Consider the following 26,911-nt stretch of genomic DNA (forward strand, 5'->3'; position numbering starts at 1 on the left):
TTTTTCCTCCCCTCTCTAGAAGTCCTCTTCCCAGGAGCTTGTCATTCCCCGTTGTCCCTCCTTCACAAGTCCCCAGCCCCCCCTTATTTGAAAGCTCCTGTTTGAGATGGGTGCGCAGAATACCTCTGAGATTTACCTTTTCTATTTGCCTACGGGTCGTCTGATGACCTAATTGCATGATGTCACACTAGTTGTGACACCCTACTCCAATGTAAACATGTCATATTTAGTCCTATTCAGTTAGCCTATGGAGGCATTACACAGGTGTAATCCATGGGCTATACTATTCACAAGACAAGGGTCTACTGCACTAGTACTAGAAACGTACGTGAGCAGTATTTCAATCTCATGTACAGTATAAAGTTCCCTATTCTATAAATTTATGAAATTAAAAATAGAATAAGTTCTTAGTTGAAATCCTAGTTTGGAAGCATGCAGCATGTTATTTTTTTTTAAGATTGCATTTCCACTGCATTTGCCTTTAGCTTTTTTTAAAACAAAATTATATTTCCACTACTAAAACTATAACAAGCCATTGTTAGGGTAGATATACACTATTTATTGGTATACAGGAGAGGCTGTGCATGGTAAATCATTGTTCCAACCAGTGGGGATCCAGTAAAAGCAGAAAGCCACCAAACATTAATCAAGAAATGATTCTCACTTTTATTAAGCGCCAGCTTAACACTGAACATTCTCCTAAATGCCAGAGTTTACTTTTTTTTGGGCTTCAACTGTTCGTATTACAACAGAGTATAAAACAATAGCACAAAATCAAAACCAAATAATTTCAATTTTCTTCTGATTCTTTCCTTATTGCCCAGGAGCAGACAGAGATTTGTTCATGAACTGTTTCTTTGCAAAGCACATCCACCACTAAAGAGAGAAAAGGATTGCAATTAAAAAAAAAACAAAAAAAAAAAAAACACAGGATAATGTTCTTATATATTAGAGCAGTGGTCCCCAACCTTTTGCACTTTCATATATGACAGATGGTGTTGAGCCATACTAAATAATAAAGGTAAAGAATCTTATATGGCCTAGTGATATGGATTTTACCCTAGTTTTAACTGCCAGTAATATGGTTTTGGCCCTCGTTAGTTCTAATAATGCTATGACATGCCTTGTGCCACTAGTGCACATAAGTTTCTAGAGTTGCCAACAGTTGTTAAGCCACATGCAGGGGTTCAAAGAGACCCATGTGGCTCTTGAGCCACTGGTTGGGGGAACACTGCATTAGAGAAGTGCTGAAGCTCTTCATTAACCCCTTCCCCCTGCTGGCATTCTGGGCCCTAATGTCCAAGCCATTTTTTACATTTTTCCATTGTCACATTCGAAGAGCTGTAACTTTTTTATTTTTGCGTCGGCATAGCTGTATAAGGTCTTGTTTTTTGCGGGACGACTTGCAGTTTTTATTGGTACCATTTGAGAGTAGATGCGACTTTTTGATCACTTTCTATCACATTTTTTTTAAGTCAGGATTAACAGAAAACAGCAATTTTTCCATTGTTTTTTATTTTATTTTTTACGGCGTTCACAGTGCGGGTTAAATAATGTAACAGCTTTATAGTCGGGGTCGTTACGGACGCGGCGATACCAAATATGTGTAACTTTTTTGCTTTATTGTAGTTTTTTTTAATAGTAAAGCATTTTGTAAGGGGAAAAGCTGGGTTTTTCATTTTTTTTTTTTCACTTTTTTTTTAAATTAACTTTATTAAACTTTTTTTACTTTTTTACTAGTCCCACTAGGGGACTTCCCTATCATCCGATCGCTATTATAATACACTGCAATACTTTTGTATTGCAGTGTATTACTGCCTGTCCGTTTAAAACGGACAGGCATCTGCTAGGTCATGCCTGCGGCATGATCTAGCAGGCATTCGCTGCAGGCAGACCTGGGGGTCTTTATTAGACCCCCGGCTGCCATAGAAGACACAGACACTCGGCGATTTTATCGCCGGGTGTCAGTGAGATGAGAGGGAGCTCCCTCCCTCTCTCCAAAACCATTCAGATGCGGTGCTCGCTATTGTGCACCGCATCTGAAGGGTTAAACAGGTGAGATCGATACTAATATCGATCTCACCCGGCAGAGCAGGGACGCTCCCAGCCCTCAGCTGCTTCTGGCAGCTGAGAGCATGGAGATTTCACGGCTCCCTGCTCTGTTTACTTTATTCTAATGCAGCGACGTAGTTTGGCGGCGCTCTAGAATAAAGCCCACTAATGACCGCCGTAAAAAGACGTATCGGCGGTCATTAAGGGGTTAAATACTCCTCATTGACTAGGATGATAGCTTTCAAACCATCTCATATTTACCAACAGGGGGTCCAAGGAAAAAAGTCACTCTTGCAACATGGTAGTATATGAACAACTAATAAGTCCAGGTCTTACAGAATAAAAAATAAAAACTTGTCAATCATACAACCTTTACAGCTGAAAATGCTGAATTTGGTTTTGTCTACTTATGTCTAATATATTGGTTAAGGGTTAAAATATATGTCATGTATGGGTTAAGAGGCCGTATGACGTGTGTGGTTCACGCCACAGATAAAGTTTGTGTAAAGGTTCACATATCAATTGAAAGTCTGTTGGCTTTAAAAAATACAACATAACATTTTTATATATATATATATATATATATATATATATATATACACATATATATATACACACACACACACACACACACACACACACACACACTGAAGGAAATAAGTATTTGATCCCTTGCTGATTTTGTACGTTTGCCCACTGTCAAAGACATGAACAGTCTAGAATTTTTAGGCTAGGTTAATTTTACCAGTGAGAGATAGATTATATAAAAAATAAAATCACATAGTCAAAATTATATATATATATATTTATTTGCATTGTGCACAGAGAAATAAGTATTTGATCCCCTACCAACCATTAAGAGTTCAGCCTCCTCCAGACCAGTTACACACTCCAAATCAACTTGGTGCCTGCATTAAAGACAGCTGTCTTAAATGGTCACCTGTATAAAAGACTCCTGTCCACAGACTCAATTAATCAGTCTGACTCTAACCTCTACAACATGGGCAAGACCAAAGAGCTTTCTAAGGATGTCAGGGACAAGATCATAGACCTGCACAAGGCTGGAATGGGCTACAATACCATAAGTAAGACGCTGGGTGAGAAGGAGACAACTGTTGGTGCAATAGTAAGAAAATGGAAGACATACAAAATGACTGTCAATCGTTATCGATCTGGGGCTCCATGCAAAATCTCACCTCGTGGGGTATCCTTGATCCTGAGGAAGGTGAGAGCTCAGCCGAAAACTACACGGGGGGGGGATCTTGTTAATGATCTCAAGGCAGCTGGGACCACAGTCACCAAGAAAACCATTGGTAACACATTACGCCGTAATGGATTAAAATCCTGCAGTGCCCGCAAGGTCCCCCTGCTCAAGAAGGCACATGTACAGGCCCGTCTGAAGTTTGCAAATGAACATCTGGATGATTCTGAGAGTGATTGGGAGAAGGTGCTGTGGTCAGATGAGACTAAAATTGAGCTCTTTGGCATTAACTCAACTCGCCGTGTTTGGAGGAAGAGAAATGCTGCCTATGACCCAAAGAACACCGTCCCCACTGTCAAGCATGGAGGTGGAAACATTATGTTTTGGGGGTGTTTCTCTGCTAAGGGCACAGGACTACTTCACCGCATCAATGGGAGAATGGATGGAGCCATGTACCGTCAAATCCTGAGTGACAACCTCCTTCCCTCCACCAGGACATTAAAAATGGCTCGTGGCTGGGTCTTCCAGCACAACAATGACCCGAAACATACAGCCAAGGCAACAAAGGAGTGGCTCAAAAAGAAGCACATTAAGGTCATGGAGTGGCCTAGCCAGTCTCCAGACCTTAATCCCATCGAAAACTTATGGAGGGAGCTGAAGATCCGAGTTGCCAATCGACAGCCTCAAAATCTTAATGATTTACAGATGATCTGCAAAGAGGAGTGGGCCAAAATTCCATCTAACATGTGTGCAAACCTCATCATCAACTACAAAAAACGTCTGCTGTGCTTGCCAACAAGGGTTTTGCCACCAAGTATTAAGTCTTGTTTGCCAAAGGGATCAAATACTTATTTCTCTGTGCACAATGCACAATTTTGACAATGTGATTTTCTTTTTTTTTTTTTATATATAATCTATCTCTCACTGGTAAAATTAACCTAGCCTAAAAATTCTAGACTGTTCATGTCTTTGACAGTGGGCAAACGTACAAAATCAGCAAGGGATCAAATACTTATTTCCTTCACTGTGTGTGTGTGTGTGTGTGTGTGTGTGTGTGTGTGTGTGTGTGTATATATATATATATAAAAATGTTATGTTGTATTTTTTAAAGCCAACAGACTTTCAATTGATATGTGAACCTTTACACAAACTTTATCTGTGGCGTGAACCACACACGTCATACGGCCTCTTAACCCATACATGACATATATTTTAACCCTTAACCAATATATTAGACATAAGTAGACAAAACCAAATTCAGCATTTTCAGCTGTAAAGGTTGTATGATTGACAAGTTTTTATTTTTTATTCTGTAAGACCTGGACTTATTAGTTGTTCATATACTACCATGTTGCAAGAGTGACTTTTTTCCTTGGACCCCCTGTTGGTAAATATGAGATGGTTTGAAAGCTATCATCCTAGTCAATGAGGAGTATTTAATGAAAAGCTTCAGCACTATAATTCTCTAATGCAGTGTTCCCCCAACCAGTGGCTCAAGAGCCACATGGGTCTCTTTGGACCCCTGCATGTGGCTTAACAACTGTTGGCAACTCTAGAAACTTATGTGCACTAGTGGCACAAGGCATGTCATATATATATATATACATATATACACATACACTCAATCATAAATAAAAAAAACTGCATTTTACCTTGCTGGGCTTGTCTGTCTGAGGGTCAAACACCTTTTCACAAAGTCTCAGGCCGGTCTCCTGCCTTAGCTGCTGCAAGTAGGCCCTCATCACCTCTGAGAAGGAAAAAGCAGAATAAAACATTGTGAATAGGTGGCGCTGTCCAGAAATTCTAGTAGACGTGTCCATACACAAACGAGGACCAAATCCTTCACAAATGTATAGCAAAGGTTTAGCAATTATACTAAACAGTTAGGGCTCTGCTCCCTCTTGCATTAGTTCTTTTTTTGTCAGGTTCCCATTGCTTTTTGATTGTCAGGAATTATTCTATGCAGTCAAAAATGTAAACATTTTAAGACAACTGGAAAATAAAATAAAAAACAGATCATAACAGATCACATCTGTCATGGATCTTTTAAAAAACGGAGGATGGTCTCACAATCTTATGTGTAGCTGTAAGACAACTGGCTGCAGAAGGAGCCTCCCTAACTGCTCTATCTGCAATAGAAGACAAATAATGTTTAAGTACACCATTTAGCTGTTCACATCAGACAAACATGGAAGAGATGTGCTGGAAACTAACCCTAAAGTTCCCTACAAGATTATCTGTTTCAGGAGCATGGAGAAATTTCTGCTGACTGATCCAAACGGGTCTGTGACCGCCCTCGGGTTCTTCCATCAGGGACAAATCACGTGAGCTACGCTGTTTCCGTAACTTCCATTCACTTCTAAGGGAGTTACGAAAATAGCGTAGCTCAGCAAGCTACACTATTTTCGTAATTTCCGACCATGTAATCAGGAAGTGGCCCTGGAGGCAGCTGGAACCAAGAATGGTAGAACGGGGTTTAGGGGGCGCCATTCTGGAGATAGGGACATTTATGGCATATCCTCTGGGATCTGCACCTGACGGGCAAACAAATTTAAAGAAAGTTCACTGCATTTATATCTCTTTGCACCTTCATAGCAACAAGAGCAGAATCTTACCGTCTTCCTGTTTGTTGGAAGGTTTCACATACATGGCATTGAGTGGGAACCCTGGTTCTCCTGGAATGGGGAAGCTTGTAATCCCCAAAGTGTACATTTCCTTTTCTCCCTGTCCTCTAGAATTACACTGGTTCAAAAAGAAAAACACATTTCTTACCTAGATAATAGAATCTGTTACAAAACGTTAATGTTCTGTCGGACCTAAGTGGCAGATCGGAGCAGAAATCAATAAGTACACTATCATTTTAAATATAATGTCAATGGAGAGGAGATCGGACATTACTATTCAGGTTTGAGGAATACTGCTTCAAAGGTCAGTTTTTCGTGTGTGCAGTACGAAACAAAAAGCAGATATGACCCTGCTGTTTAGCGCGCCATGCAAGGATTGTTCACCAGATTCTTTGCAGGTTTAATACTAGAAATTGACCTGGTGAACTGAAATTAACCGAATACATTTAAGGGGGCAATGAAAGTTGGTCATGCAGGACTTAAACTTCCTGGGAAATGAAAAATAATTAAAGAATACATTTATTTTTAGGAAAATGTGATTAATAACACAGCGCGAGTTGGGGGATGGCATGGTTGGAATACTGGTCCCCTACAGCATATAAACTGTGATAATCTGGTTGCTAAGGATACATTGCATAACAACTACAGGTCTTTTCATTGGGGTTGTCAGGCATGCTCCTAGGAAACAGTCCCACTAAGAACAGTTATCACCTATCCAGATTACTGGGACCTCCACTAATCACTATTATGGGGGACTCCAGTCCCCCACTCCTTCCTACCAGCATGTCCACTGTGGCGTAGCACGGAGCAGAGTGCTACTGGTTTCTCATATCAACCAATCACATTTTAAAGCCCTTTTTTCATAGCAAATCTTGTCACTTGTTTTACAATTATTTTTCCTCTCCATTCAATAATTTCATTGGCTAATAATGTGAATCTAAAGAATGGAGTGTAAAAAAGTACACATCATTTATGGTATTTCATGCAAACTCTCACCTTCTGCAACTTTTTCAAGCACTCGGAAATATAAAGGGTGATATAAATCAAAGTCCGGTCAGCTTCATTCTAAAAAAAAAACAACATAATATACATATAAATGAAGGCCAACAGAATAAGTTGTGCCGATACATTACAAAACAATACAATAATTAGTAGCTCAAATCACTTGCCTTGATCTCATAGTTTTTGAAGAAAACATTGGCCTTAAAATAATAAATAGCTTCTTCAACAATATCGTTGTCTTTTGCTAGAACAATAAAAGAAAAACCAGGGGTCATAATATTTCTTATTAATACAAAATAATGAGGCAATATGAATACCATCGACTGACAATAATGATAATATTGCTCTATAAGGGTATACGGATGTTACAGAGTGGCCTCCCCTGCCTGGGACCCCCTCTATTGCTGGTCATACACTCAAGATTAGGATCGGCCACAATGTGGGTGATCAATCGTACATCGCATCATTTGTATGAATGATCTGACCACGCCTGTAAGACAGCAGATTGCACCTCTGCAAAGTGGCGAATGATCATGCCATACACGCCTAGTTTCCGCCGACGACAGCTGAAAAACATACCAGATCACTTTTTAGGCAGATGGCCGGCCAAAATCAGTGTGAAGTCAAAGTGAAATCAAATTAATGTTAGAAGGCTATATTACTAGGAGCCACCGTTACAAATGTGTCGGCATTTCACAGTATGGCGCAGTGACAGGAATGTAAAGTTGGATCCCAACCAATTAGATATTGATGGCCTATGTTGAGGATTGGAGAAAAAAATACGCTAAACACCCGCAAAATCACTTTTTTCATCCGCCCGAGTAGAACAAATGCAAAAAAAATAATTTTTTCTTGACTCCCCACACCCCAATATGACGGCCGAACTGCTCCTGCTCTTGGACAGGACTCTTTCAACGCGCGCTAAAATACTACAGATCCCGGCATCCTCTTCATTCTCCTTTCCTCCTGTTACTCTATCCAGCTTACCCTCAGTTCATTTACATATTAATAGGAGACAGTACCCGCTATAATAAATATTTTTTTTAATTGGCAGAGAGGACTGGAGCACGCGCAACGTGATACTGGGCGACGTACTAACATATCCACAGCTTTACAACTTTGCGCTACAATCCTCTCTGCATTACTAATGCAGAGATAGCCATACCAGAGCCGTGTTCAGCTAATGAACTGAGCCAGGTAGCCAGACCCTTCATCACGTCACTGGTCACGCGCCGACATACAGGGAGGGGGGAAAGCTCCCTGATATGTGAGGCTGTGACGATGCATCACAGCTTAGAGGCAAACTTCCGAACAAAACCATGTGATAGCGGCTGCAATCGCGCGATCCGTGCAGTTTTTAAAATGACAGTATATTACGAAGTTACATTTTTTTTTACATTTTCTTTAGCAGACTGAGAATAGAAACAGGACAGGATATAACTGCAGCAAAATCTAATAAGGAATATATCGGGTTTTTTTTTAGCCTTTTGTATGTAAGCAAGAATGATCCCATTCACTGTACGTACAGGAACTGGAAAAATTGGAGAACTTTTCATGATAAAACAATTAAACTTTACTTACTAAACAATCAGGAAAACCCCTTTTATTTCCTCTAGTTATTTATACCACTATTTTCTTTTAATGAACACCAGTCTGGAGTCTTTTCTTCGCAGAATAGGTAAGCACACAATTGTACAGCTTGTCACTATATACGCGGCAGGCGAAGACTTGTATCCATCCTGTAGCAGGAATGTGAGCTACAACTTACTTTCTCTGGGGGCAGGTCCTTTGAACTGGCTTCTAATTGGCAGCAATGCCATGTTTCCAATTAGTTTGGTGTCTGGTTCCATTAACATAGAGTGGTAGGCCTGTGACAAATACAGACAAACATTTTTACAGCGTTCGACCACACAATATATTAAACATATATTATCCATGCAAATTCAATGACAGGCATTCCATATTACAAAGTCATGTTTAAGGAGGACCTGTGACCTCTTCTGACATGTCAATTTTAGAAAAAAAAAAATACATTTCCCATGAAATATCAATTCTAGAGCACTATTTCTTAGACCTCTGTGCTGTGCCGTTCCTCTGTTATTCCTATTAGAAATGTATGAATAAATTAACAACTGGGTGTTAACATTCTCTCAAATGGGCGTGTCCCTAAACAATCTCACTCTGTCAGCACTGATTGGACAGTGTCAGTCTAGGTAGGGACACGCCCCCAAATGGTAACACCCAGTTGTGAATTTATTCATAGATTTGTAAAAGGAATAACAGAGGAACAGCACAACACAGAGGTCTAAGAAAAGATGTTCCAATATTGTTATTTCTTGGGAATTACAAGTATTTACTAAAACAGACACATATCATAGACAAGATATATAAAAGAAAAACTTGGAAGGAGAAAACCAAGCCAGTGATATTTTGCATTATTGGATGGATGTTATGAATGAAACGATTGCACACGCACAGAAGTTTTCCCATCATTGCAAAAAAGAACTTACATTGTTCTACAAAGTAAATTCCAGTCTGATTGTAGTATATATACTACTATTATAACATCAGCAAAAGCAACTGGGAAATCGTATGTGTAATGTCTTTGTTAGGTTTTGTTCACATCTGCGTCAGGGTTCCGTTTCCATCACCATTGATTTCAATGGTGACGGATCCGGGGCCAATGGTTTCCGTTTGTCTCAGTTGTGCAAGGGTTCCGTTGCTTTGACGGAATCAATTACGTAGACGACTACGGTATTGATTCCGTCATCATTTCAAATCACTGGTGATGCAAACGGAAACCTATGGTTTCTGATTGTTTCAGTCAGGTTCCCGTTCTGACGGGAAGCTCCGACGGAACGTAAGAACGTGACCCTGACGCAGATGTGAACGAAGCCTTACACTGGTTGGAACCGATCAATTTGTTACTTTAGACACAACGGTTATTGCAGACAATAAGATCCCGAGCAGCAGTTGTCATGATCTACCCAGAAACCCGTATAGAGAATAATTCAAAGGGCAAGCACACACAGAGAGAACAGTGAGATATTCCTTATACAGCTTCCCGGGTGGGTCGTTACAACTGCAGCCCAGGATCGGTGCATACAGATAGGTTGCAGGAGTGGCCTGCCAGAAAACACTGGTGGACTTCCCAATCTGCAGGGACCTGGCAAGTGACATTTTTTTTTGGGGGGGGGGAGCATTTTTTAATGTGACGTATGAAGCGGTCATTCAGAACAAAAATATTTTCAAACCAACTATAATATTGATGCTGTTTTTGGCTCCGTTTTTTGAGCCCAAACCAAAAGTGGATCTAAAATGAAGGAAAGGTATAATGAAGAGACTGATACATTGCCTTTCTTTTGTGTTTGGCTTAAAAAAAAAAATCAACCCAAAAATTGCAGATTTAAAACTGCGTGTATCATCCTCTCTAAGGCCTCATTCACGCGAGCGTATCCGATTCACGCGAGCGTATCCGATTCACGCGCGTGAGAAATGCACGTGAATCGGCTCCGTGTGTGTTGCGTTATGCATCAGTGTGCTTTGCGAGGGGCATGCGTTATTCACGCGCTCGCAAAGCACATTTTTTTTTAAATTATTTTCAACTGAATTGATGAGCAAATCATGCACCGCACACGCATGTGCATCCGTGTGCGGTTCGTGGTTTTCACGCACCCATTGACTTCAATGGGCGCGTAGGTGCGTGATAACGCACCAATATAGGACATGCAGTGAGTTTCACGCAACGGACTCGCGCTGCGTAAAAAATCACGCATTTGTGAATGGCCCCATTGAAAACAATGGGTCCGTGAGTCATGCTCATGTGAAAAGCAGACGTTTCAGTCTTTTCTTAGGCCTCATGCACACTTCTGTTGGCCGTTGAACGGCCGCTAATGACGGTTCCGTGAATCACGGATCGCTTCCGTGTGCAGCCCGTTGTTTCATGGACCAAATCAATGCAAAGGCCGAGAATGTTCCGTCAAAAACGGGCAGGAGTAGGACCTGCACTACTTTTGACGGAACTGCCGCACGGTTCCGTTAAAACAACGGAAGTGTGCATGGCCCGATTGAAATGAATGTGTCAGGGTGCGATCAGCTAAAACAACAGATAGCACCCTGACAAAACTTAGCGGAGCTCCATTAACCTGCTGTACACTGAAAGGTCTCACCAACAATGGTCATCCTTTAGAACGGAAGTTATGGAGCACTCTGCAAATAGCGTTTCCAAGAAGTACAGCGCGATGCTAGGCATGCTTGTGTCATCCTAGGGCTGGCAGATAACACACCACACATGGCCTGGAAGGTAGGGGCACGCATGGCCTGGAAGGTAGGGGCATATGGTCCAATTTACAAAGTTGTTAACCAGGTGACCAGAAGCCCTTGATATTGCACAAAGTGATTTTCTACAGATGGATGGAAGGAGTGAGGATTTTCTTACTGTGATTGGCTGCCAGGGAGACCTATGAGAGGGAGACCGTCAAGTCATCATTTTTGACAACATAAAGCGGTCTCATTACCATCGTTGTCAGTGTAACATCTTCTCGTGTTGTGACTGTAATGACTATCTCAAGTGAGTGGTCACAAAAATGTGCACATCCAGAAAGCCACATCCGGTTCCCTTTTTAGTCAGGCTGGTTGGAGCATAAGCGCCATTATACTACCGCTGTATCGGTCATACTTTAAAGTCAATGTTTGCGATAGAAAGCATTAACCCTATAATAAAAAAAGACCACTCAATATAAATTCTTGAATAGTCTTAGGTCAAGCAGCAATTTCTTGGATAGCTGGAAGAAAATGTATACTGCCCTTCACTACTGCTCACCCAGCCTTCCCAGACTCCTGAATGGCAAATGCCCAGTTCTGCACCCCCATTATTCTGTATAGACAGATTTACCTATCTAATTCTAGAGAATCCAGATGACAAGAGCTGTAATGACGGGCATACTGGTTGTTACTCCTTATGGATTTTTTAAATTATTTTAATAAGACTACAACAGCCTCAACTCTGCTTCATCTTACGTGTTTTCTTCCAATGAATGAGTGCGCAAGATCAGACTGCATTTTCTGCCCCGATCAATGAAATCTGTCTTTGGGTAAATGACAACTCCCCGGTGCAGGTAGAGCGTTTCCTTCAGGCCTCACCCATCACTTCCTGGGGAACATTTTATCTGGCAACCGGTAACATGCACATCATGCGTTCTGGCAATGGTTCCATTGTATTCACACCACTTGTCCACTTACCGGCATGATTGCGGTAACGTAGCAGGAGACAATCACTACACACCGGCGCTGCTGCTTCTACGCTTCCGCTGTCCCACCCTAGGAGCTAGAAGCAGGAAGTGAAACGATTGAGGTTTTGTTTGTGACCGATAGGGGCAGCAAAACGATAATATGACCGAAGACACTAAGCAATGCAGCATGCGGCCGCTAGGAGGAGATGCTGAGCTATCTCGGAGCTCACACTTCGCTGTTCAAGGACTGTGGGTGTTTCATTATGAGGGTATGTTCACACGGCCTATTTACGGACGTAATTCTGGCGTTTTTGCCCCGAATTACGTCCGAAAATAGCGCCTCAATAGCGCTGACAAACATCTGCCTATTGAAAGCAATGGGCAGACGTTTGTCTGTTCACACGCGGCGTAATTTACGCGCCGCTGTCAAATGACGGCGCGTAAATAGACGCCCGCGTCAAAGAAGTGACTTGTCACTTCTTTGGCCGTAATTGGAGCCGTTATTCATTGACTTCAATGAATAGCAGCGCCAATTACGTCCGTAATGGACGCGGCGCTCAAGCGCCTGCACATGCCGTTACGGCTGAAATTACGGGGATGTTTTCAGGCTGAAACATCCCCGTAATTTCAGCCGTTACGGACGCCCTCGTGTGAACATACCCTCACACACACTATTTACGGACGTAATTCGGGCGTTTTAGCCCCGAATTACGTCTGAAAATGTGCCTCAATAGCGTCGGAAAACATCTGCCCATTCATTTGAATGGGTCTTACGATGTTCTGTTCAGACGGTCATTTTTTTTACGCCCCGCTGTCAAAAAATCAGTACAAGATGAATCATTTCAGAACTTTTTCCACCTTAAGGGTATGTTCACACTACAGTTTCCGTAACGGCCGAAATTACGGGGCTGTTTTCAGGAGAAAACAGCCCCGTCATTTCAGCCGTAACGGACGTAATTGGCGCTGCTTTTCATTGGAGTCAATGAATAACGGCTCCAATTACGTCCCAAGAAGTGACAGGTACTTCTTTGATGCGGGCGTCTTTTTTACGCCCCGCCTTTTGACAGCGGGGCGTAAAAAAAATGACCGTCTGAACAGAACATCGTAAGACCCATTCAAATGAATGGGCAGATGTTTGCCGACGCTATTGAGGCGCATTTTCGGACGTAATTCGGGGCCAAAACGCCAGAATTACGTCCGTAAATAGTGTGTGTGAACATACCCTCAGGGTATGTTCACACAGGCTATTTTCAGTCGTTTTTCGGGCTGAAAAATCAGAAGCAGAACGCCTACAAACATCTGCCCATTTATTTCAATGCGAAATACAGCGTTCCTTTCCGACGGGACGTTTTTTTATGCCTCATTTTCAAAAAACGGCGCGTAAAAAAACTCCCCGTAAAAAGAAGTGAATGTCACTTCTTGAGCCGTTTTTGGAGCCGTTTTTCATTGACTCAATAGAAAAACAGCTCCAAAAACAGTCGTAAAAAAACGCAGCAAAAAAACGCTCGTTTGATTTAAAAAAACGGCTTAAAATCAGGAGCTGTTTTCCCTTGAAAACAGCTCCGTATTTTTAACCATTTTTTGGTTTGCCGTGTGACATACCCTAAGGGTATGTTCACACACTTAACAAAAAACGGCTGTAAAATACGGAGCTGTTTTCAAGGGAAAACAGCCTCTGATTTTCAGGTGTTTTTTTATGCATGAGGGTATGTTCACACCTGCGCTCCCCCTCCCCCCTGTAATTGGCAACCACTTCCTGTAAATAGCACCACTGTAGCTCCCTGTAGGAGCGGAACACATCTGGCCGGGGATTCCGCTCCTAGAGTGAGCCCCCGATGTCCCTGTCCATATATGGACAGCGACGTTAGGGGCTAACTGTAAGGGTATGTTCACACGCTGAGAGGCAGTTACGTGTGAAAAGACAGACTGTTAACAGCTGCCTCGTTTCACACGTAAAAGCTCCTCCTCGTAATTTACGAGGCGTCTGAGACGCTCGTAAACCTTGAGCCGTGCTTCATTGATTTCAATGAAGAACGGCTCAAATTACGTGGCAAAGAAGTGCCCTGCACTTCTTTGCCGAGGCAGTAAATTTACGGGTCGTCGTTTGACAGCTGTCAAACGACGACTCGTAAATAACAGGTCGTCTGCACAGTACGTCGGCAAACCCATTCAAATGAATGGGCAGATGTTTGCCGACGTATTGTAGCCATATTTTCAGACGTAAAACAAGGCATAATACGCCTCGTATACGTCTGAAATTTGGCCGTGTGAACATACCCTAAAAGCGGAATCCCCTGCCTCAGCGTTGGCAGCGCTGTGGCCGGGGATTCCGCTGCAGGAGTAGCCCCTGACGTCACTGTCCATATATGGATAGTGACGCCAAGGGCTTCTCCAGTAGCGGAATCCCCCGGCACAGACTGATCTGACATGGGATTCCGCACCTAGAGAGTGCCGCTGATGTCATTGTCCATATATCGATAGTGACGCCAGTCCCCTCCAGTAGTGGAATCCCTGGCACAGAGCGATCTGACACCGGGGATTTCGCTCCTAGAGAGAGACACTGATATCACTGTCCATATATGGATAGTGACGCCGGGGGCTTCTCCAGTAGCAGAATCCCCGGTCAGAGTGTCGGCCAGGGATTCTGCTCCTAGAGAGAGCCCCTGATAGTGGGCAGTGACGTCAGGGGCTCTCTCTAGAAGTGGAATCCCCGGCACAGAGCGATCTGACACTGGGGATTCCGCTCCTAGTCGGGTTTAGGTGGCGCTATCTACAGGGGCGGGCACTATTTACAGCAGGGATGGAGAGATGTCGGGGACTCCCTCTAGGAGTGGAATCCCTGGCCAGAGAGCTGACCGGGAATCCCCTCCTAGAGGGAGCTTAGGTACCGCTATCTGCAGGAGGTTTTGCACTATCTACAGGGGGTTGTGTGTGGCGCTATCTACAGTGGGGGGTGTAGTCCGGGGCTCTTAAAGCCCCGGCAGACATGAGAGTGCTGCGCTGCTCACACTGAAGCAGCACTGCACTCATTAAACCCCTTCAAGGCTGTCAACGGTTATACACGTGGCAACTGCAATTATGAACGGTTCTAAATATCAGTCAATATTGGCACAAGACTTGCAGGCCTCTGCTAAAAAGCTGAAGATTAATTTCACCTTTCAGCATGACAACGACCCAAAGCATACCTCCAAAAGAATGGCTTCACCAGAAGAAGATCAAAGTTTTGGAATGGCCCAAACCTGAATCCCATTGAAAATCTGGGGGTGACCTGAAGAGGGCTGTACACAGGAGTTGCCCTCGCAATCTGACAGATTTGGAGCGCTTTTGCAAGGAAGAGTGGGCAACAATTGCCAAGTCAAGATGTGCCATGCTGATAGACTTCTACCCAAAAAGACTGAATGCTGTCAAATTCAAAGGGTAATTCAACAAAGTATTAGTTTAAGGGTGTGCGTGTGCGTGATATATATGCCATGACGACATCACATCCTTAACCCCTTCCCGACATGCGCCGTACATGTACGGTGCTGTCGGGAGGTGCTTCCCGCAAAGCGCCGTACATGTACGGCGCAGTGATTGTGCGGGCTCAGAAGCAGAGCCGGCACCATCACCGCGGGGTGACAGCTGTATTATACAGCTGGCACCCTCCTGTAACTGCCAGGACCGGAGCTACTCTCCGATCCGGCAGATTAACCCCTCAGATGCAATCGCTGGGTTGCTGTGGCAATCTGACGCCAGAAAATGGCGTCCGAGTCTGCCTTGTACGGGAGCCGATGAGGACCCGCCTGCGGCGTGTCCTCATAAGGCTTGCTGTCAGTGAATAACTGACAGCGCTAATACACTGCACTTCGTATGTAGTGCAGTGTATTAGAGTAGCGATCGGGGCATCAGGCCCTCATGTCCCCTAGTGGGACAAGTCAGAAAAGTAAAAAAAAGTAAATAAAAATGTGGTAAAACAATAAAAACACACACATTTCAAATAAAAATAAAGCTAAACTGACTTTTTTCCCATAGTAAGTCTTTTATTATGGGAAAAACCGTAAAAATTTAAAAAAACTATACATAATTGGTATCGCCGCGTCCGTAACGACCCAAACTACAAAACTATTATGTAATTTATCCCGCACGGTGAACGCCGTAAAAAAAAAACATGAAAAACAACGCCAGAATCTTTGTTTTTAGGTCACATCTCCTTCCAAAAAATGCTATAAAAAGTGATCAAAAAGTCACATTTACTCCAAAATAGTACTAATAAAAACGACAATCCGTCCCGCAAAAAATAATCCCAGACACCGCTTTGTGCACGCAAAAATAAAAAAGTTATGGGTTTTAGAATATGGCGACACAGAAAACAAATTATTTTATAAAAAAAAGTGATTTTATTGTGCAAAAGCCGCAATACATTAAAAAAACTATATAAATTTGGTATCGCCGTAATCGTATCAACCCGCAGAATAAAGCGAACATGTAATTTAGGGCGCACTGTGGATGCCGATAAAAAAAACCAATAAAAAACGATTCCAGAATTGCTTGTTTTTGGTAATTTCCTTTACCAAAAAATGAAATAAAAAGTGATCAAAAAGTCGTATGTGTTCTAAAATGATACCAATAAAATCTACAGCCCGTCTCGCAAAAAACAAGCCCACACACCGCTCAATCAACTGAAAAATAAAAAAGTTATGGCACTAGTAATGCGGTGATGAAAAAACATCTCAATGCGCAGGCCGGAGGGGAACATTCCTTCAGTTTCAGGGCCCTAGTATTTAGGAACTAGGAAAGGGAAGGGACATAGCACATCCGCTGGAAGCGAGGGCACCCGTATTATACCAGCGCAAAACTTTCCCAGTAATATTTCCCAAACTACGAAGGAGAAAAAGTCCCCAAAAGGTGCAGAGCGTTACAAAAGGGGGATAAGAGAGAAAACCGTTTATCAGTGTGACACCGGCCTGTGCATAACGGATTGCTTCACATCGTAACACACATCTATGGATAATTGTATTATTTACCCAATTATTATACCCTCTTATTATGCCCTGATGTACTCCGCACAGATTACATATACCCCTGATATACTCCACACAGATTACATATACCCTGATGTACTCCGCACAGATTACATATACCCCTGATGTACTCCGCGCAGATTACATATACCCTGATGTACTCCGCACAGATTACATATACCCTGATGTTCTCCGCACAGATTACATATACCAATGATGTACTCCGCACAGATTACATATAGAAACTGACAAAGAAAAAATGATCGACTTGAGGCACGTAAAGTACAAAAAATATATATACAATCTTTATTGAATAGAGACATGAGACAAGTAAAAAGATGGAAATAAGGATAAGTCACACAATAAAAAAGGACGTCACATCAATCATAAATCAGATGTGCTAATTTGGTCAACATGTTGGAAACAATAGGGTATTATGGCAGCGAATAAATAAATAGCAGCATACCTGGCTAAAACACATATATGCATATATTTCGTACAGTGGTGGCGATTTAAGTAAAAAAGAAAATGTATAAACAACGCCAACAGGATACAATAGTATAAAGCAGTTTAGGTGTGCAAAAGCTGGTTTTGAAGTGTAATCAAAGAGTTATAGGCAAAGTTTTGTGCAAGCTGCTGAAGATGGCAAGTATTTGTTCAACATACCAGTAGACATTGTGATGCAAAGATGGGACGTCTACACCCGACGCGCGTTTCGGCACCTGCCTTCGTCCGGGGTTGGGGTCAAGCTACTCGTGCCCACTCTTATATACTGCGCATCCCAGGTGTTATGAGTCGAGAGGAGGAGGTGATATGACCGGATGGAGGATAGGTGGCGTCTGATGCGGGGTACAAAGATGGCGCTGCCCCACTTCCTGTACTGCGTCCACTTTGGACCCTTGGTCCCGAATGGGTATTTAGTTTTTATTGGGTCATAATGACTTTTCACCAAATGGTCCTTTAAATTCTTGGACCGTCTCGCAGTAATACTTGGATATTTGGTAATAAATCTATCCAAGGTGGGATCTGTGAGTAATATCGGCCAATAGCGTTTGAAAATTTCTTTCATTTGTGGCCATCGGGAGTGATACCCAGTAATGTATCTTACCTGACTGTGTTTATCTGTCCTTTTCTTGGGAAAAAGCAAGTCGTCTCTGGGGGTACGCTTAGCTCTTTGGTAGGCTTTTTTGATAGATCTCATACTGTATCCCCGTTCTAAAAAACGATTTTTTAGATCCTCTGCCTGCTCTTCAAACAGTAAATCGGACGAGCATATCCTCTTTATCCGCAGAAATTGTCCAATAGGGACTGCTTGAATAGTCTGCGGAGGATGGGAAGAGGAAGAATGTAATAATGCATTTACGGAAGTTTCCTTACGGAAAACATCGCTGTGAAGAAAGCCATTTTCATCCGTAAAAATTTGAACATCCAAAAACTCCAAGAGACTGGGATGAGCTTTATAAGTAAATTACATTTCTCCTACTATCACCCTTCTTATCCATCAGGGCATTTCCTCTCACTCCCTTGTCATCACAGTTTATTTACACTCACACGGCATACCATGACTGCCGTCCCCCTCCCTCCCCCTCCCTTCCTTTTCTCTCACTGCTCACACAACATTCCATTGTTCACGGTAATCAGTGCAGACATACTCTTATCCTATTATCCATTAACTACATTTCTCTTCATCTTATGGTGACGTAGCCACGATGAGAGGGTGCGCTGATGCAGTTTGAGAAAGCACAAAATACTAAACTCTCGGGGGGGGAGTGGTCCTGGCTCATTCCGTCTGCTGTCTCTAATTGGAGCAGGCTGTGGGGGGCGCGGTCAGTCCTCGCCGCCCCACATCCTCTCTGATGACGCAGTACAGGAAGTGGGGCAGCGCCATCTTTGTACCCCGCATCAGACGCCACCTATCCTCCATCCGGTCATATCACCTCCTCCTCTCGACTCATAACACCTGGGATGCGCAGTATATAAGAGTGGGCACGAGTAGCTTGACCCCAACCCCGGACGAAGGCAGGTGCCGAAACGCGCGTCGGGTGTAGACGTCCCATCTTTGCATCACAATGTCTACTGGTATGTTGAACAAATACTTGCCATCTTCAGCAGCTTGCACAAAACTTTGCCTATAACTCTTTGATTACACTTCAAAACCAGCTTTTGCACACCTAAACTGCTTTATACTATTGTATCCTGTTGGCGTTGTTTATACATTTTCTTTTTTACTTAAATCGCCACCACTGTACGAAATATATGCATATATGTGTTTTAGCCAGGTATGCTGCTATTTATTTATTCGCTGCCATAATACCCTATTGTTTCCAACATGTTGACCAAATTAGCACATCTGATTTATGATTGATGTGACGTCCTTTTTTATTGTGTGACTTATCCTTATTTCCATCTTTTTACTTGTCTCATGTCTCTATTCAATAAAGATTGTATATATATTTTTTGTACTTTACGTGCCTCAAGTCGATCATTTTTTCTTTGTCAGTTTCTCATGCTAAATCTTTTGATCGACGCACCAAGTGTATCTTGGTCAATACTTAGGATATGATAACGTGCCGCTCACATAACTAGCAACAGTGCTTTACAGTGTAAATGTTGATGCTTCGAGCACTATTATCATCATCATATTCTGTCTGTTGGTATTCTTTTGGTCTATAACAGATTACATATATCCTGATGTACTCCGCACAGATTACATATACCCTGATGTACTCCGCACAGATTACATATACCCTGATGTACTCCGCACAGATTACATATGCCACCACATTATAAACGGAAATACCAGCAAAACTCAAACAAAACTACTACCAAGCAAAATCCATGCTCAAAATGGTGGTCTATTCCTTCTTAGCCCTACAGTGTGCCCAAACAGCAATTTATGGCCACAAGTAAGGCATTACCATACCCGGGAGAACCCGCTTAACAATTTATGGGGTAAGATTCTCCGGGGGCACAACATCTTGTGCGGTGAATGGGCTATCAGTGGAAAAATTGCAATTTTCTCTCTGCACCATCCACTGCGTATTCATTTCTGAAAAACACCTGTGGAGTCTAAATTCTCACTACACCCCTTGATAAATGCCTTTAGGGGTGTAGTTTCAAAAACGGGGTCACTTTTGTTTGGTACATCAGGGGTTTTGCAAATGCGTCCGCAAACCATTCCAGCAAAATCTACGCTCCAAAAGATAAATACCGCTCCTTTTCTTCTGAATGCTCCCATATATGTAAACAGCCTATTATAACCACATATGGGGTGTTACCGTACTCCGGAGAAATTACTTTACAAATGTTGGGGTGCTTTTTCTTCTCTATTCCTTGTAAAAATGAAAAATGTTGATCTAAAACTACATCTTGTTGGGAAAAAATTTTTTTTTTCATTTTCATAGCTTAATTCTAATTAATTCAGCAAAAAACCTTTGGGATCAAAATTTTCACTATACCCCTAGATGATTCCTCAGGGGGTGCAGTTTCCCAAATGGAGTCAATTTTGGGGTGTTTCCACTGTACTAGTACTACAGGGGCTCAGCAAATGTGACATGGCGCCCAGACACTATCCAAAATCCAAATGGTGCTAGTTCCATTCTGAGCCCTACCGTGTGTCCAAACAGCCGTTTATGACCACATGTGGGGTATTGTTTTACTCGGGAGAAGTTGCTTTACTAATTTTATGGTGCTTTTTCTCCTTCAGTCCTTGTGGAAATGAAAAAAAAATACCTAAACCTACATTTTATTTGAAAAAATGTAGATTTTCATTTTCACAGCCTAATTCCAAAAATTTCTGCAAAAAACCTGTGGGGTCAAAATGCTCACTATACCCCTAGATAATTTCCTCAAGGGGTATAGTTTCCAAAATGGGGTCACTTGTTGGGGGTTTCCACTGTTTTGTCACCTTAGGGGCTTTGCAAATGTAACATGGCCTCCGCAAACCATTCCTGCTAAATTTGAGCTCCAAGAGCCAAATGGCGCTCTTTCCTTTCTAAGCCCTGCCGTGTGTCCAAACAACCGTTTATTACCACATGTGGGGTATTGTTTTACTCGGGAGAAATTTCTTTACAAATTTTATGGTGCTTTTTCGCCTTTAGTCCTTGTGGAAATGAAAAAAAATTAGCTAAACCTACATTTTATTTGAAAAAATGTAGATTTTCATTTTCATGGCCTAGTTCCAAAAATTTTTGCAACAAAAACTGGCCGGTCAAAATGCTTGCTACACCCCTAGATAAATTCCTCGAGGGGTATAGTTTCCAAAATGGGGTCACTTGTTGGGGGTTTCCACTGTTTTGTCTCCTAGGGGGCTTTGCAAATGCGACATGGCCTCCGCAAACCATTCCTGCTAAATTTGAGCTCCAAGACCCAAATGGCGCTCTTTCCATTCTAAGCCCTGCTGTGTGTCCAAATAACCGTTTATTACCACATGTGGGGTATTGTTTTACTCGGGAGAAATTGCTCTACAAATGTTGTTGTGCTTTTTCTACTTTAGTTCTTTTGGAAATGAAAAAAAATTAGCTAAACCTACATTTTATTTGAAAAAATGTAGATTTTCATTTTCATGGCCTAGTTCCAAAAATGTTTGCAACAAAAACTGGCCGGTCAAAATGCTTGCTACACCCCTAGATAAATTCCTCGAGGGGTGTAGTTTCCCAAATGGGGTCACTTTTGGGGGGTTTCCACTGTTTTAGTTCCACAAGACCTGTTCAAAGCTGACATGGTGCCTAAAATATATTCTAATAAAAAGGAGACCCAAAATCCACCAGGTGCTCCTTTGCTTCTGAGGCCGGTGCTTCAGTCCAGTAGCACACTAGAGCCACATGTGGGATATTTACTAAAACTGCAGAACCTGGGCAATAAATATTGAGTTGCATTTCTTGGGTAAAACATTCTGTGATACAAAAAAAAATGGATTCAAAATGAATTTCTGGAAAAAAATAATGAACTTTGTAAATTTCACCTCTACTTTGCCTTAATTCCTGCGCAATGTCTAAAGGGTTAAGAAACTTTCTAAATGCTGTTTTGAATACTTTGAGGGGTGCAGTTTTTAAAATGGGGTGACTTATTGGTAGTTTCTAATATCTAAGGACCTCAAAGCCACTTCACAACTGAACTGGCCCCTGTAAAAATAGCATTTTGAAATTTTCTTGAAAATGTGAGAAATTGCTGCTAAAGTTCTAAGCCTTGTAAAGTCCTAGAAAAATAAAATGATGTTCAAAAAACGATGCCAATCTAAAGTAGACATATGGGGGATGTTAGTTAGCAACATTTTTGTGTGGTATAACTGCCTGTCTTACAAGCAGATACATTTAAATTGAGAAAAATGCAAATTTTTGCAATTTTTCGCTAAATTTTGGTGTTTTCACAATTAAATACTGAATGTATCGGGCAAATTTTGCCAGTAACATAAAGTCCAATGTGTCACGAGAAAACAATCTCAGAATCACTTGGATAGGTAAAAGCATTCCCGAGTTATTCCAACATAAATTGAAACATGTCAGATTTGAAAAATGAGGCTCTGTCAGGAAGGTCAAAAGCGGCCAAAGAGGGAAGGGGTTAAGGATCTAGAATATATAGACTTATAATAATTTATTTTGTGACAGATCAACTACTGAATGAGTCTGAGCAGACAGGAGATGCCCTCACCTAAACCTATGCTACTGTGCTCCCACTATGTCCCCCTTTACAGGGCATTGTCTGCTGACATCATACAATAAAGCTGTGCTCGCACATGATCGTTTTAGGGTTCATGCACACTGGCATAGAGACTGTACGGCTCTTTTAGTACAGAGATGTACAGTATCCGACCTGCCATATTCTCCCCTAAAAGCAATGCTGGAAGATGCCTCAATTTTTCTGAATGAATCTGACAAACAAAAACCTCCATGTTTCTCCATTGCATGCGTGTACATGGAGGTATTCTCCTCTAGAAGCATTGCACACGGCTGTGTGCGCGTGGGGCTTAGGCTAAGTTTGCAGACCATGTAAAATATACGCTGTGCAACTAGCTTGAAAACCCCCAACAAAATGTAGGTCCTGTTCACATCAGCATCAGCTTTCCGTTCACAATTTCCGTTAGACCTTTCCATCGGAGTAACCCATGAACGGAAAGCCAAATGGAAACCATAGCTTCCGTTTGCATTACCAATGGTTTCCGTTTCGTAAGATTTCTGTATTTTAATGGAAACAATAGCGCAGTCGACTATGATATTGTTTCCGCTAAAAGAAATGGAATTCGTACGGAACGGAGACAAATGGAAATTACGTTTGCGAAAGTGAGTAAAATGTGTTTAAGTGATTCCATTTTGTATGAAGAATTTATTTTATATTTTAAGGCTATGTTCACACGGGGTATTTTGCTGAGTTTTTTGACGCGGAAACCGCGTCGCAAAACTCGGCAAAAACGGCCCGAGAACGCCTCCCATTGATTTCAATGGGAGACGTCGGCGTCTTTTTCCCACGAGCAGTAAAACTGCCTCGCGGGAAAAAGAAGCGACATGCCCTATCTTCGGGCGCTTCCGCCTCTGACCTCCCATTGACTTCAATGGGAGGCAGAGAAAGCGTATTTCGCGCTGTTTTATGCCCGCGGCGCTCAATGGCCGCGGGCGAAAATCAGCGTGCAGGGAGAGGAAAATCTGCCTCAAAGTTCCAAACGGAATTTTGAGGCAGATATTCCTCCCCCAAAATACCCCGTGTGAACATAGCCTAAAGGATCATCTGTTTCTCTGTAAGAGCTCGTCCACACGTGACGGAATTGCTGCGTATTTTCCGTCCAGAATTGCAGACAGAAAGACCGCAGAATACAGTAGCAGCGTAGTGGGTGAGATTTAACAAACCTCATCTACACGCTGCGCAAATTTTTTTTTCTCTTCATTCCGCAGCAGGTCAATTCCTGCTGCAGAAAGTGGACTGAATAGTCTCACAGACTTGAAAAAAATGCAGTAAAACCTGCACCATTTTCTGCAGTACAAAACACAAGAAATGGTGCGGTTTTTCCACAGAAGAATGACTGCTACTTTTAGCAGAAAAGCTGCAGAAATTTTCAGTTAGCCCTAAGACAAAACTTATGCTGGTATTGTCTGAGAACTCACATGTTTACCATTCCTTATCATGGGAAATGGGCTTGGGACGTCATACTATCTGAGAACTCATATGTTTACCATTCCTTGTTAGGGTATGTTCACACGCTTAACAAAAAACGGCTGTAAAATACGGATTTTCAGCCGTTTTTTAAGCATCAAGCGTTTTTGACAGCCGTTTTTGAAGCTTTTTTTCTATTAGGACAATGAAAAACGACTCAAGAAGTGACATGCACCTCTTTTTACAAGGTGTTTTTTTTACGGGCCGTTTCTTCAAACGGCCGTGTAAAAAAAAACCCCGTTGGAACGGAACGCCGTTTTTCCCATTGAAATCAGTGCGCAGACATTTGGAGGCAGATGTTTTTCAGCCCAAAAATCGGCTGAAAATAAGCCGTGTGGACATACCATTATGACAAATGGGCCTGACGACGCACACGGTCTGAGAACTCATTTGTTTACCATTCTTTGTTGTGAGAAATAGATCTGGTGACGTTGCAGCTGTAAGATTGTTATGAGAAGCTGTGTCTTATTCATGATTTCCCATAAGAACCTCACCTTGTGATTGACTGATCTTGACCAACTCCTCATTGTACGTGATTGGCTGAGCTAGAGTCAACTTCCCCTTTGTGAGTGATTGGCTGAGCTCAAGCTAGCTCTCCATTTGTGAGATACAATTGTAACTGCATACTAACATTAAAGAAGAGAAGGATTTTTGGGTATAAAAAGCATTGTCTGTGGGTCTCTTACTTCTCTCCGATATATCGATATAACTGATGGATTTGGATCTGGGCAAGTAATTGAAGGGTGTCCGTTGACACCCATTTAAACCTTCAGTTTAAAAATTTTTTTTGCACAGAATGGCATCAATAATTTGCAACGGAAGCATTACCATTGAAATCAATGGTAATGCAAACGGGACCTATGGTTTCCGTTTGGCTTTCCGTTCATGGATTCCTCCGACTGAAAGGTCTAACAGAACCCATGAATGGAAGCCCAACGCTGATGTGAACACGGCTTTACATATGGATTTTGATGCATTTTTGGCCTCAGATTTCAAACATTGCAATGGGTAAAATCCATGTCTGAAATTTGCAACATACTGCAGATTTGAAAAGGACACAATTAAACCTATCCAAGAAACTGATGTCACTCTTAATATATAACATGGTATACCACAGAAAATCAACACCTATAAATGTATACCACAATCCTCTATAGTAATCCAACACATAATTGATATACTATATCTTTATTAGAGCAATAATAACATGTATAACAGCCGTCTCATTAAAATCACATAAAACAGATTGAAGTGCTGGTCATTAGTATTATGTAAAGTATATATGCTGTAAGATCAAGTTACAGCATAAGGAGAACCCCTTGAGAAAGCTGATGGCGAAGCGTGCGTCTGGGTCTTGTTGTGGTGGTCTCTAGTGGTGCACTGGTACTTATAATATGGGCCAGTAGTATATTTCGGCCATAGTTTTGGTTTGTGTGCGACTAATCTAGTAGGTTACGCTAATTGCCTTTTATCTGCTGTTTATTTAATAGCCTATATCAATGTGTAAGTATTTGCTTATGTGACTTTTTGTTTCCCTATTTTGGGGTTGAGTTCCATCCCATATATCGTCCCATTAAGGAGCACTGGCACTTTATTACTATATTGATCTTACAGCATATATATTTGTGACCTGTTGATTCCACCTTATAACTATATACTTTACATTGTACTTATGACCACCGCCTGTCTGTTTTATGTGATTTTAATGAGACAGCTGTTATACATTTTGTCATTTGCTCTAATATAGATATAGTGTATCAATTAGGTGCTGGATTACTATAAAGAATTGTGGTATACATTTATAAGTGTACAATCTGAACACAGCCTAATAATACTGATTTAAGAGGCTCTGTCACCAGATTATAAGTGCCCTATCTCCTACATAATGTGATCGGCGCTGTAATGTAGATAACAGCAGTGGTTTTTATTTTGAAAAACGATCATTTTTGAGCAAGTTATGAGAAATTTTAGCTTTATGCGAATTAGTTCCTCAATGACCAACTGGGCGTGTTTTTACTTTTTACCAAGTGGGTGTTGTACAGAGGAGTGTATGACGCTGACCAATCAGTGACTAATCAGTGTCATACACTTCTCATTCTTCCAGCCCATTGTTACAGTGAGATTGTGCAGTGAAAGAAGCTGGGCTGGAACAATGAGAAGTGGATGACGCCGATTGGTCACTGATTGGTCAGCGTCATACACTCCTCTGTACAATGTCCAGTTGGTAAAAAGTAAAACCACGCCCAGTTGTCTATTAAGAAAGTAATTAGCATAAATCTAAAATTGTTCATAACTTGCTAAAAAATGATCATTTTTCAAAATAAAAACCACTGTTATCTACATTACAGCGCCAATCACATTATGTAGGAGATAGGACACTTATAATCTGGTGACAGAGCCTCTTTAGGTAGTATTTTCCACGTAGCTTAAACACGGATTTAAACAAATCTCATGCACATGTTGCAGAAAAATTCAGCTGCAAAACCATACATAAAGTGACCTGCGGTATGTCAAATTGCGGTGGAAACGTTGCGCTTTTGCTGCAGCTTTTCCTTATTGAATTTAATGGGGAGGTAAAACCCGCAAATAGCAAGTGGTGCGATTCCACTGCGAAAATCACGGCCGTGCACATGGCTACGGTCGTGTGCATGAGGCCTT

The 26,911-nt window shown here is 41.9% G+C and overlaps 1 protein-coding gene across 2 annotated transcripts; it reads right to left on the reverse strand.

Moving 5' to 3' along the window:
- Positions 1-535: 535 nt before the first annotated feature.
- ARPC3 (actin related protein 2/3 complex subunit 3) lies at positions 536-18,795 on the reverse strand. Of its 2 annotated transcripts, XM_075834571.1 has the most exons (8): positions 18,763-18,795; positions 18,219-18,431; positions 8,648-8,747; positions 7,047-7,123; positions 6,874-6,942; positions 5,869-5,995; positions 4,906-5,000; positions 536-876 (listed from the first exon to the last, which is right to left on the reverse strand). In XM_075834571.1, the coding sequence occupies exons 1-8, from the start codon at positions 18,778-18,780 to the stop codon at positions 814-816; spliced, it is 762 nt and encodes a 253-aa protein (XP_075690686.1). In that variant the 5' UTR covers positions 18,781-18,795; the 3' UTR covers positions 536-813. The 2 variants fall into 2 exon arrangements, with proteins under 2 accessions (XP_075690686.1, XP_075690691.1); XM_075834576.1 differs by lacking the exons at positions 18,219-18,431; positions 18,763-18,795 and adding an exon at positions 12,121-12,229.
- Positions 18,796-26,911: the final 8,116 nt, after the last annotated feature.

This window comes from Rhinoderma darwinii, chromosome 1 (genome assembly GCF_050947455.1).
Source record: "Rhinoderma darwinii isolate aRhiDar2 chromosome 1, aRhiDar2.hap1, whole genome shotgun sequence".
NCBI lineage: Eukaryota > Metazoa > Chordata > Amphibia > Anura > Rhinodermatidae > Rhinoderma > Rhinoderma darwinii.

Bases quoted from the DNA above. Each gene is read 5' to 3' on its own strand.
- ARPC3 (XM_075834571.1), bottom strand. The intron at 8,748-18,218 runs GTAAGATACATT...TATTTGTCACAG, and splicing joins GGACAGATAAACACAGTCAG to GCCTACCACTCTATGTTAAT. The intron at 7,124-8,647 runs GTAAGTTGTAGC...TTATTGTTCTAG, and splicing joins AGGACCTGCCCCCAGAGAAA to CAAAAGACAACGATATTGTT.